At 54.1% G+C, this 10,108-nt stretch overlaps 2 protein-coding genes across 2 annotated transcripts; one reads left to right on the forward strand and one right to left on the reverse strand.

Annotated features, from left to right (window-relative positions):
- Positions 1-1,153: 1,153 nt before the first annotated feature.
- Positions 1,154-1,894, reverse strand: LOC120881778 (melanoma-associated antigen 9-like). Its single transcript, XM_040265420.1, has one exon. The coding sequence runs from the start codon at positions 1,892-1,894 to the stop codon at positions 1,154-1,156; it is 741 nt and encodes a 246-aa protein (XP_040121354.1).
- Positions 1,895-5,709: 3,815 nt separating this feature from the next.
- Positions 5,710-6,495, forward strand: LOC120881779 (melanoma-associated antigen 9-like). Its single transcript, XM_040265421.1, has one exon. It carries the CDS (start codon positions 5,710-5,712, stop codon positions 6,493-6,495), a length of 786 nt encoding a protein of 261 aa, XP_040121355.1.
- Positions 6,496-10,108: the final 3,613 nt, after the last annotated feature.

The raw sequence follows: 10,108 nt of genomic DNA on the forward strand, positions 1-10,108 counted from the left end.
ATAGAGAAAGCTTCTGACATAGGCATCAGAAGGGGGCAGAAAGAGTACCCCCCTGCTAGGCATCAGCTGGATGTTATATAGTCACTAGCAGTTTGTTAATGAAAGAAAGGAGTGTCTTAAAACTCAGAATGGCACCAGGCCCCTCACCTATAAGATGCATTTTGGGATAATCTTGGCACCAGACGATTCATCCAGGGCCATAAAATGATTGACTTGAATCTTGTAGAAGGGCAGATCACCATACAAATAGTTTCGTTTACATAGATTAGGGGAACAATATCTGAGTATAACATGTTGGTTTGTCAAGTAGGTTCTGAGCCATTAGGCAAACCAACTTGAAGACAGAGTCTGGGGTAAATGCAGAGTACATTAACATAGCTTAAGACAAACATTTCCATAAGAAAAATGCATTGGTAAACTTAAGATTTGAGAATAGTTAACTTCAGGTGAAACCAGGTGTCATTATGGCAACACAGTAGTTTAAGAGAAACCTCCTTTTAAATTTGTATAGAGAAGGAAAAAAATATCACTAGTTTGTTTCCTTCTGCCTCTTAACAGAGATAAAAATGTCTGACACTTGCAGCCTATTTCCTCTGTTTGGAGACCCTTGGCCTTCCTGCCTGTTACCCTCTCAGAATGACACACAAGAAGGACAGAAGGATGAATTCACTACAATTACTTTTATCATCTAATTCTTCCCCCATCGATATTACTGCTAAGTAAGCTCACATTTCCAAAACAGTTCTAATTCCAATTCTATTGTTTCCCTTTCAGGGTCACAAAACAAAATGGAAGTGTTTCCAATCTCTTACAAAACAGCAAAACTCTCGTTCTTGAACTGGGTAAGCACAAACACATTGTGATCAACATCATTCACCAAGCTAACACACTGACGTTTATTTAGCCTTTTGTGAAAACAATCAAAGCTTGGAAATTTTCTAAGGAAAACAGATGAATCTCCATGTCATCATAGAGAATAGAAGCCCAAAGATGGTATGAACTGGTTCCTCTAACTGGCCCAGGCCCTCACTTCTGAGAAGGCTGACTGCTCCCTCTTCACTCACAGAGGGAATGATCAACCTGGCTGCTGCTCTGGCTCAGGTCCCCTATTCCTCCTCCCTTGCAGCCTCTGCAGACAGGAGTGGGAAGGCCTTCAAAGCCCTCTGTTTGACCCTGAGCACAAACACCATGACTTGCCACTTGCTGTCTCCACATAGGCCCAGGGACCCCACAGGCACTCATAGCGAGCAGGGTGGCTGTCAGGAACCTGCTGGTACTCCAGGTATCCCTCTTGCAGCCACACTTGTGTCAGCAGCTCCCTGGGCTCCCCAAAGACACAGTGCTCACTCCCAACACACACCACCCCATTCCTGCTGAGTGCTCCCAAGACTGCCTCCTCAGGGGCCAGGTCTTCATTCTGCATGATCAGGCTGAGGACCAGCACCAGGAAGCCGGCCTTGGGCAGGCTCTGCCCACTGCTCAGCATCTCATCACAGGTGAGGCCCAGGGTGGGGACCATGATGTAAATGTGCTCCCTGGGGTCCAACTCCTTCATCTCCATGCCAACGACCACCTGTAGGCACTGTGAGGCTTGAGTGAAGACCACTGGGAAGTGCTCCTGGTTATCCCTGAGGACCTTCTTCAGCATTTCTGCTTGGGAGGTCAGCTGTTTGACCAGATACTTGAGGAGAATGAACTTCATCAGGTTAGCCACCATCTCATTCAGAGCTTCCTGGGGCAAGGCCTCTGCAAGGGCAGAGCAGGAGACTGTGGGGGAGGAGGCTGAGGGGGATGCAGCCTTCCCCACCTCAGCCCCAAAGAGCTGTGCCTCCACAGGGCCCTGGGCCTTGCCTGGGTCCTGAAGGTCTTCCTTGAGCCTGCTCAGCTCAATCATCTCGACCACAAGCATGATGCCTGCAATCAAACCACAGAGTGAGGCATGGGGGCAAACGGGGACAGATGAGGACCATGGGCCTGGATGGTGGATAGAGGGGCTGTGAACGGCCTCACCTGAGAACCGCAGGCCTGGGCAGCCACAGGCCACTTGCAGGTCTCCTCTTGAAAGGTGCTCTCAGACCTCACAGGGGCATGCCTCTGGAGCGGCCAGTCCCCTGGCTACCTGAAGGAGGAAGTGAGGTGGCTCCCTAGAGTGTGGTCAGCACAGCCCGAGATTTCTGGGACTGACAAGGTAAGGGGATTAGGCCCTTGTGGGGTCCCCTCTGTTCTGGGATGGGGAGCCCTTGGTGTACACTTAGGGCACCCTCCTCACTTTGACTCCCGACACTGCCTGGACCTCCTCTGCTCTCTAAACTCAGGACCTGGGCCTCAGATGTCTGCCTTTGCCTCCTGGTTCCTGCAGCTCCTGTGAAAGAAATGGAGGGGGCACCTCGGTGGTATCCTGTGGCACAGCCCTGAGCATTCTCTGACGGTACGAGGGGTGGACTCTATGAGGTCCCCTCAGTTGTGTGGTGAGAGGTCCCCTCAGGGCTCCCTTGTAGTGCTCACCTTTCCCCTGGCACAACCTGGTCCCTCCCCTCTAGGGGCCTGCAGGGAAACTCAGAACAAGACCTGAGACTGAACAGAAAGCGCTGAGGGGCCCCACATGTGGCAGCACCTGCCCAGCGTCTCCTGAAGCTTCTAGGCTGGGGAGATGTTCAGTCCTCTGCTCCTCCTCATGTCCTGCCTGGCTTCCCAGCACTGACCACAGGGGCACGGGTCTGCTCAGTCCTCCATTGGGGTTGGGGATTCCAGCCTCTGCTGACCTGAAGCCTCCACCCTCTGCCTGAAAAACCTCACCTCCTGAGGTCCCTAAGCCAGAGGTCAAGAAGCTGCTCACCCCACTCTGGGCCCTCCAAGACCCTCTTGCAAGGGCCAAGATCCCTCCCTGTTGGGGTCTCACCACCTCAGTCCTTCTTTGCATGGAGCCTAGCCTCCAGACAAGACCTGAAAGTGTACTGTCTGCCATTTGGAGGTTCCGCTGCTTTCAACAGGTCCCCGGTCTCTCTGACAGGGATGTCAGGCAATGCGGCACGAGGCCATCCTGCCCGGGGCCTATCAGGCTTCCCTCTGTTCTGAGATCTGGCTACCCTCAGTCCTCCCTCAGGGTCCTCACCTTGATTTCCAGTAGGACCTAGGCTCTGTCCTCTCCCCACCATAGTCCCTGCTCCTCACACCAGGTCCCCAGTCTCACAGAACTGGATGTCAGGAAATCAGGACAGACCTAGTGTGCACTTCTCACCCCGAAGGCTCCCAGGGCCGATGGCAGGGATAGGGATCTGTGGGGTTCCATCAGTCTTACCTTGGAATCCCTAGAATCTTCACTTGAGGTCCCTTCAGTCTTCCCTCAGGGACCTCACCTTATCTCCAGGTACGACTTCAGATTCTTTCCTCTCCCCTCCCCTACTAACGCCCCAACCCTCATACCAGGACCCTAGTCTTTCTGAGATTTGGATGTCAGTAAGTCTGCTCTCCAGACTAGGACACCAGTCTGAAAGCCGGATATTAGGAAGTCAGACCTCTGTACCAGGTTCCCCAGTCTCTCTGAGACCCAGATGTCAGGAAATACAGCATGTGTTCTTCTGCCCTATGTCCTCCCAGAGCCCACTCTGCTCTTGGGTCCAGGGTCCCCTCAGTCCTCCCTCAGAGTCCTCACCTTGACTCTCAAAAGAGCTAAGATCTTTCCCACTGCCCATCTGAGGCCCTGCCCCTTCTAACAGTTGCCTAATGTCTTTGAGACACAGATGTGGAAGTCAGAACAGGTTGCCAAGTGCTCATCCTACCACCAGGGTGGCCCAGGGCTGACAGCAGGGTCAGGGATCTGTGGGGTTCCTTATATCCTCCCTCAGGGACCTCATCTTGATCTCTGGCGGATCTGGGGATGCCCCTTGTGTTGACCAGAGGCGGGACCCTCACATCAAGGCTCAAGGAGCACAGAGGGTGGATGAGCACATGCTGCATTTCCTGACATTCGGGTCTCAGAGAAAGTGGGGACCTGGGAGAGGGGGCATGTCCTCAAGTGAGCAGAGGGAAGAAGCCCAGCTCCCCTAGGGTTTCAATTTGAGGACCCTGAGGGACGACTGAGGGGACCCTGGACCCCAATCAGAGGAGACCTCAGAAAAGCCCGTAGCTGCTGTTGGTCCTTGGCGGCCCTGGGATACAATGAGGCCAAAGTGCATGGTCGCACTTCCTGACATCCGGGTCTTTGACTGGGGACCTCGCATATGGGGCGGGGCCTCAGGGGGGGCTGATTCCCAGGTCCTGCGGGGTTGAAGACCCTGAGGACCCTGAAGAGGGACTAGAGGACCCCGGATCCCTAATCAGAGGAGACCTCAGAGAAGCCCGTCTCTGTTGTCAGTCCAGGGCAACTGTGGGGGCAGGATGAGCACCACAGGCATGCACTGACTTCCTAACATCCGGGTCTCCAAGAGACTGGGGTCCTAGTATAAGGGGCGGGGCTTCAGTTGCGGAGAAGCGAGAATCCAGGTTCTGCGCGGAGGCGAGGTGAGGTGCCTGAAGGAGGACTGGGGGGACTCTGAGTGAGAACCGACAGAACCCCACAGATCCCCGCCCCTGTAGTTGGCCCTGGGAGACTGCGGTGAGAAGAGCACACTCGGCCTGTCTGACTTCTAACATGCGGGTCTCAGAGGGACTGGAGGCCTTGTGAAAGCGGCGAGGTCTCAAAATGGCGGACGGGACTATCACGGGTCCTGCCTGGAGTCCAGGTTCCATGCGAGGAAGGACTGAGGCTGTTAGATGCCAACAGGGAGGGATCTTGACCCTTGCAAGAGGGTCCTGGAGGGCCCAGAGTGGGGTGAGCAGGGCGAGCAGTTTCTTGACCTCTGGCTTAGGGACCTCGGGAGGTGAGGTTTTACGGGCAGAGGCTTCAGGTTGGCAGAGGCTGGACTGAGCAGATCCCCTCCCCTGTGGTCAGTGCTGGGAAGCCAGTCAGGACGTGAGGAGGAGCTGAGGACCGAGCGTCTCCCTTGCCTGGGACCCGCGCGAAGCCCTGGGCAGGTGCGGCCGCATGTGGGGCCCCTCAGGGCTTTCTGTTTAGGCTTGTGTCTTGTTCTGAGTTTCCTTGTACCCCTCCAAAGGGGACGGTCCAGGCCATGCCAGGGGAAAGGTGAGCACTACAAGGGACCCACCACACAACTGGGTGTACTCACCGAGTCCACCCCCTTCTACCAGCACAGAAGGCCCAGGGCTGTGCCACAGTACAGCCCTTAGCTGTCACCTCCATTTCTCTCACAGGAGCTCCAGGAACCAGGAGGCGAAGCCAGAGGTCTGAAGCCTGTGTTCTGAGTTCAGAGAGCAGAGGAGGTCCAGGCAGTATCAGGAGTCAAGGTGAGAGGGTGCCCTGAAGTGAACCAGAGGCTCCCTATCCCACAACGCAGGGGGGCCCCAGAAGGCCCCAGTTCCTCCCACTTTGTTGGCCCCAGAAATCTTGGGCTGTGCTGACCGCACCCTGGGGAGCCACCTCACTTCCTCTTTCGGGTAGCCAGGGGACTGGCCTCCCAGGAGGAGCGCTCCTGTGAGGTCTGAGAGCACCCCTCAAGGGGAGACCTGTAAGTGGCCTGTGTCATACCATCCAGGATGTGTTTCTTTGCCGAGGCTGCTCTCACCTCTCTCCCCGAGGCCCTCGGTCCCCATCTGTACCTCTGCCTCACTTGCGTGTCTTGTTTGACCTCAGGCTTTGTGCTCGTGGTCAAGATGAGTGAGCTCAGCAAACCCGAGGAAGACCTTCAGGACCCAGCAGAGGCCCAGGGCCTTGTAGAGGGGCAGCTCGTGGCGGCTGAGGTGGGGGAGGCCCCATCTGATTTGGCCTCCTACCCCCCAGCATCCTCCTCCACTCCTGTGGAGGCCTTGCCCCAAGAAATTCTGAATGAGAAGATGGCTAACCTTATGAAGTTCCTGCTCCTCAAGTATCGAGCCAAGAAGCTGACCTCCCTGGCAGAAATGCTGAATGAGGTCTTCAGGGATAACCAGGAGTACTTCCCGGTGGTCTTCAGTCAAGCCTTGGAGTACCTGCAGCTGGGCTTTGGTGTGGAGGTGAACGAGGTGGATCCCACAGAGCACATCTACGTCTTGGTCCCCACCCTGGGCCTCACCTGCGATGAGATGCTGGGTGATGGGCAGGGCCTGCCCAAGGCTGGCTTCCTGGTGCTGGTCCTCAGCGTGGTCATGTGTAATGGAGACCCGGCCCCTGAGGAGGCAGTCTGGGGAGCACTCAGCAGGATGGGGGTGTATGTCGGGAGCGAGCACTGTATCTATGGGGAGCCCAGGGAGCTGCTGACCCAAGTGTGGGTGTGGGAGGGGTACCTGGAGTACCAGCAGGTGCCTGACAGTGACCCTGCTCGCTACGAGTTCCTGTGGGGTCCCCGGGCCTATGCGGAGACCAGCAAAGAGCAAGTCGCGGCATTTGTGCTCAGGGTCAAACAGAAGGCTTTGAGGGCCTTCCCACTCCTGTCTGCAGAGGCTGCAAGGGAGGAGGAATAGGGGACCTGAGCCAGAGCAGCAGCCAGGTTGGTCATTCCCTCTGTGATTGAAGAGGGAGCAGTCAGCCTTCAGTCAGAAGTGAGGGCCCAGGCCAGTTGGGGGAGCCAGTGTGTAGCATTTTTTGGTTCATGTTCTCTATGATGACATGGGGATTCATCTCTGTTTTCTTTAGACTAATTTTCAAAGTTTGGTTTCAGGCAAGGCTAAAGAAACGTCAGTATCTTAGCTTTATGAATGATATTGATCCCAGCGTATTTTTGGTTACCCAGTTCAAAAACAAGAGTTTTGCTGTTTTGTAAAAGAGATTGGGAAGTCTTCCATTTTGTTTTGTGGTCCTGGACAGAGTACAATGGAATAGGAATTAGAACTGTTTTGAAAACGTGAACTTATGTAGCAATAGTATTGAAAGGAGAAGAATTAGATAATAAAAGTAATTATAGTGAATTCATACTTATGTCCTTCTTGTATTTCGTTCACAATAACTAAATTATCTGTTTATTGAATTTTCCTTGGTTATTAAAGAAAGTAGCAGACAATCTGAGACCCCTGCTCACTGGCTCATTTATTCCAAAGATGTGTACAGATTCTCTGCTCCGTGAGAATCCATGTTAGCAGTGGGGACACTAGGAGAAGCAGGACACCCCCACACTTTCAGCGATGGTCTAGAGCTGCAGTCACATGAGGTTTGTCCTGGGGGTGAGGGGAATCTCTGAAATGGATCGTTGCTGTGAGGTGTCCTTTTGCTTCTTGGATAAGCCCCAGAGACATCTTTCTAGAGCAGGAAGGAAGGGGGTCCTGGCTCTTGTCCCATAGCTGTTGACCACAGGGATGAAATAGGTATTTTCTACCCACCATCTGCTAGGAATCCTAGAGAAATGTGAATCTTGCTCTTCTATGTGTGGCCCAGTATTCCGTGTGCTAGCCCTCCTGTGTCTGCCTTGGGAAGCTGATTACCAAGTACATTGAAATAACAGTTTGTTTGGTCATCTAGACTTTATTATTTTCACTTGTGAGCATGGTCTAGATTTCATTTGGATGAAATGAGTGAAGAGAAGCTGCAAAAGTGAACAGGACCTGCTGTGTGACTAGAATCTTGGGATCTTTGAGTGAGCTGTGCCCAGCTGGAGACACTGCTCTCCACCCTGAAACACACACAAACACTGAAATTGAATAATATATTCTCTGGGAGGAAAACACAACAGCAATTCTGAGTGGTTTTCTATTCCATTTCCAATTAAGTTGCCAATTCTCTGAGGTGTCTTAAAAAGAAAACAATTTCCAGAGGAGAGAGGGACAGAGTCTGAGATCCAAATAACACGAGAAATAAGTAGTAGCCAGGAAAGATGCAACATCCGCCAGCGTCCCCGGGTTCAGGCAGGTTGAGAAGTGTGGAGGCAGCAGAGACACAGGTTAAGGCTGCGCCTGGCATCAAAAGGCAGGAGCGACTTCTGGGCCTAAGGAGGTGGTGAGGTCACTGCAGTCGGGGGTGCGAATGGGTGCAGGGGGCTGAGGGGACAGCTCTCTGTGCTGAGTGCCAGAGAACAACGGGAACAGGAGATGTGATTCTGCCCACGTATATGGCAGCTGCCAGATAGTCAGTGGACACTTGGAAAAGGTGGAGAATTTCAAGACCCGTGTGACCGGCTCAGACTCTCCTCCCCAAAACAAAGGAGATTTTTAACCGGTGCTCTCTGTTGAGCATCTGCTAGGCAGTGTGCAGTTGGAGAGATGTCAGGTGTTCAGTCACCTCTTGTCTTCCTCTCTCTCTGCACACATGGGGACACCACCCTGCCAGGCCTCTTCACTTAGGAAGGGTCATGTGATGACCCGGGGCCAGTGAATTTTGAGCAGAAGCATTTTTGTCAGGACCATTTGTTTTGAAGGGACACAGGTGCCTGGGGGTTGATCCTCAAGTCAGGACAACACACAGACATAGACCACTCCGAGTGTGGTTCCTCTCCCAGAGACTAAAGTCCTGCGCCTCTGACCCTTGAGAGAGGCTGCCCCACAGGGAGCTGGCTGCAGGAATCCCACCCACCTCCCCTAAAGACCCACGGCCTGCCCCTGCCCCCCATGAGCTGCACTGTCAGCCCCCTCGGGGCTGTGCTCAGTCTCCATCAGGAGGGCAGCAGCCAGCTGCCAACGGCCCCTGTTGGGGTTGGGGGCATCCTCCTCATGGGTCTCAGCCCCGAGGCCCCCCACCCCTGCTGCCCATAGCGCCCCCTCTCCCCGGAACCTGGCCTTGGGTTTTGTCCTGCTTGCCCCCCCACCCTGCCCCATGCACTGACAGTGGATTAGGCCCTGGTCCTGATGACCTCATGTGTGTAACTTTATTTGGAAATCCCAGAGCAGCATCCCCTTCCACGGTGCTTCAGGTGGAGCCAGCAGGACTTGATGCAGCCCCTGGGCAAGTCTCCTCATGGTGGGTCAGTAGTAATCATTGCCATGGAAGTGCGGGCACATCTCTAAGATCCTGAGGTATATTAGACCATTCCCTATGGAATCCCTGTGGAACGTGTTGGAGTAAACTCAGGATCTTTTGGATGTGACTGTGAAGTCCTGGCTTTTGAGCCTGAGTGTGAGAGGCAGAGGGGTGTCTGGTCAGCCACCCACAGAGCCAGCTAGGAGTATGGTGCCCCCAGTCAGGCCGTTCAAGCAAAGGACAAGCTCTAGAAGATGCCTGGGAGGACACTCATCCAGGCGCCAGAGGCCCCAGACTCCAGTGAGGATTCAGAAAGGAGCCAGGCAGGAGAGGAATCTGGGGTCCCAGGGGTACAGGCTGCAAAGAGCATCAACAGCCCCAGAGACATGGAAGCAGCAAGCCCCTGGAGATCTCATCGGACCTGCCCGGGGCTGGCCGGAAGAGGGAGGAGGGAGCAGATGCCGCTGCAGATGAGCTGCCCTGGCCTCCATGAGGGCATCTGTCCTCTGGGGCCAAGGCCGGGACCACAGCCCCAGGGGGCACTCCAGGATATATATGTGACAGCTCTCATAACAGGTACTCCTCATGCACCTTATTGGATATGACTGTTAGGTGTGGATGGGTTCTTGCTCTGGGTACATAAGAACCTCAGGGCTTTGATTGCTAGGAGGCCCAAACTGCCCCCCACCCCCACCGACTTATCTGGAGGTCATTTCCAGGATCCAGCATCTTCTGCAGCAGTCTCTGTGTGGACACACACCACCCTGTTACCCAGCTAATCTTGCCCAGGGCATCACAGATTGGACAGGCACCTCCCCTGGCTTAAGGAGTCTCAGTGAATGTTCTGTTCCTCTGAGAAGTCCCTGTGTTTCCTTATGGCTTCTCTGGAGGCTCAGTGTTAAAGAATCTGCCTGCAATGTGGGAGATGCAAGTTCGATTCCTGGGTGGGAAGATACTCTAGAGGAAGAAAAGGCATCCCACTCCACTATTCTTACCTGGGAGATCCCATGGACAGAGGAGCCGGGGTAGGGGAGGTGTGCCACAGTCCATGGTGTCACAAAGAGTCAGACACGACTGATCGACTGAGCACTCACATGTACGCACAGCTAAAGGTTTGCTTTGGACCCTTGTATCCTTGGCAAGACACTTACCCCTGCCTGGATCTTGACAGACTTCTGTGGCAAATAATAC

The sequence above is a fragment of the Oryx dammah genome, unplaced genomic scaffold, assembly GCF_014754425.2.
Source record: "Oryx dammah isolate SB20612 unplaced genomic scaffold, SCBI_Odam_1.1 HiC_scaffold_23, whole genome shotgun sequence".
Taxonomy (NCBI): Eukaryota; Metazoa; Chordata; class Mammalia; order Artiodactyla; family Bovidae; genus Oryx; species Oryx dammah.

What these genes read in the sequence shown, in the direction of transcription:
- LOC120881779 (XM_040265421.1), top strand. Translation starts at nt 5,710, where the DNA reads ATGAGTGAGCTCAGCAAACCCGAGGAAGACCTTCAGGACCCAGCAGAG.
- LOC120881778 (XM_040265420.1), bottom strand. Translation starts at nt 1,894, where the DNA reads ATGATTGAGCTGAGCAGGCTCAAGGAAGACCTTCAGGACCCAGGCAAG.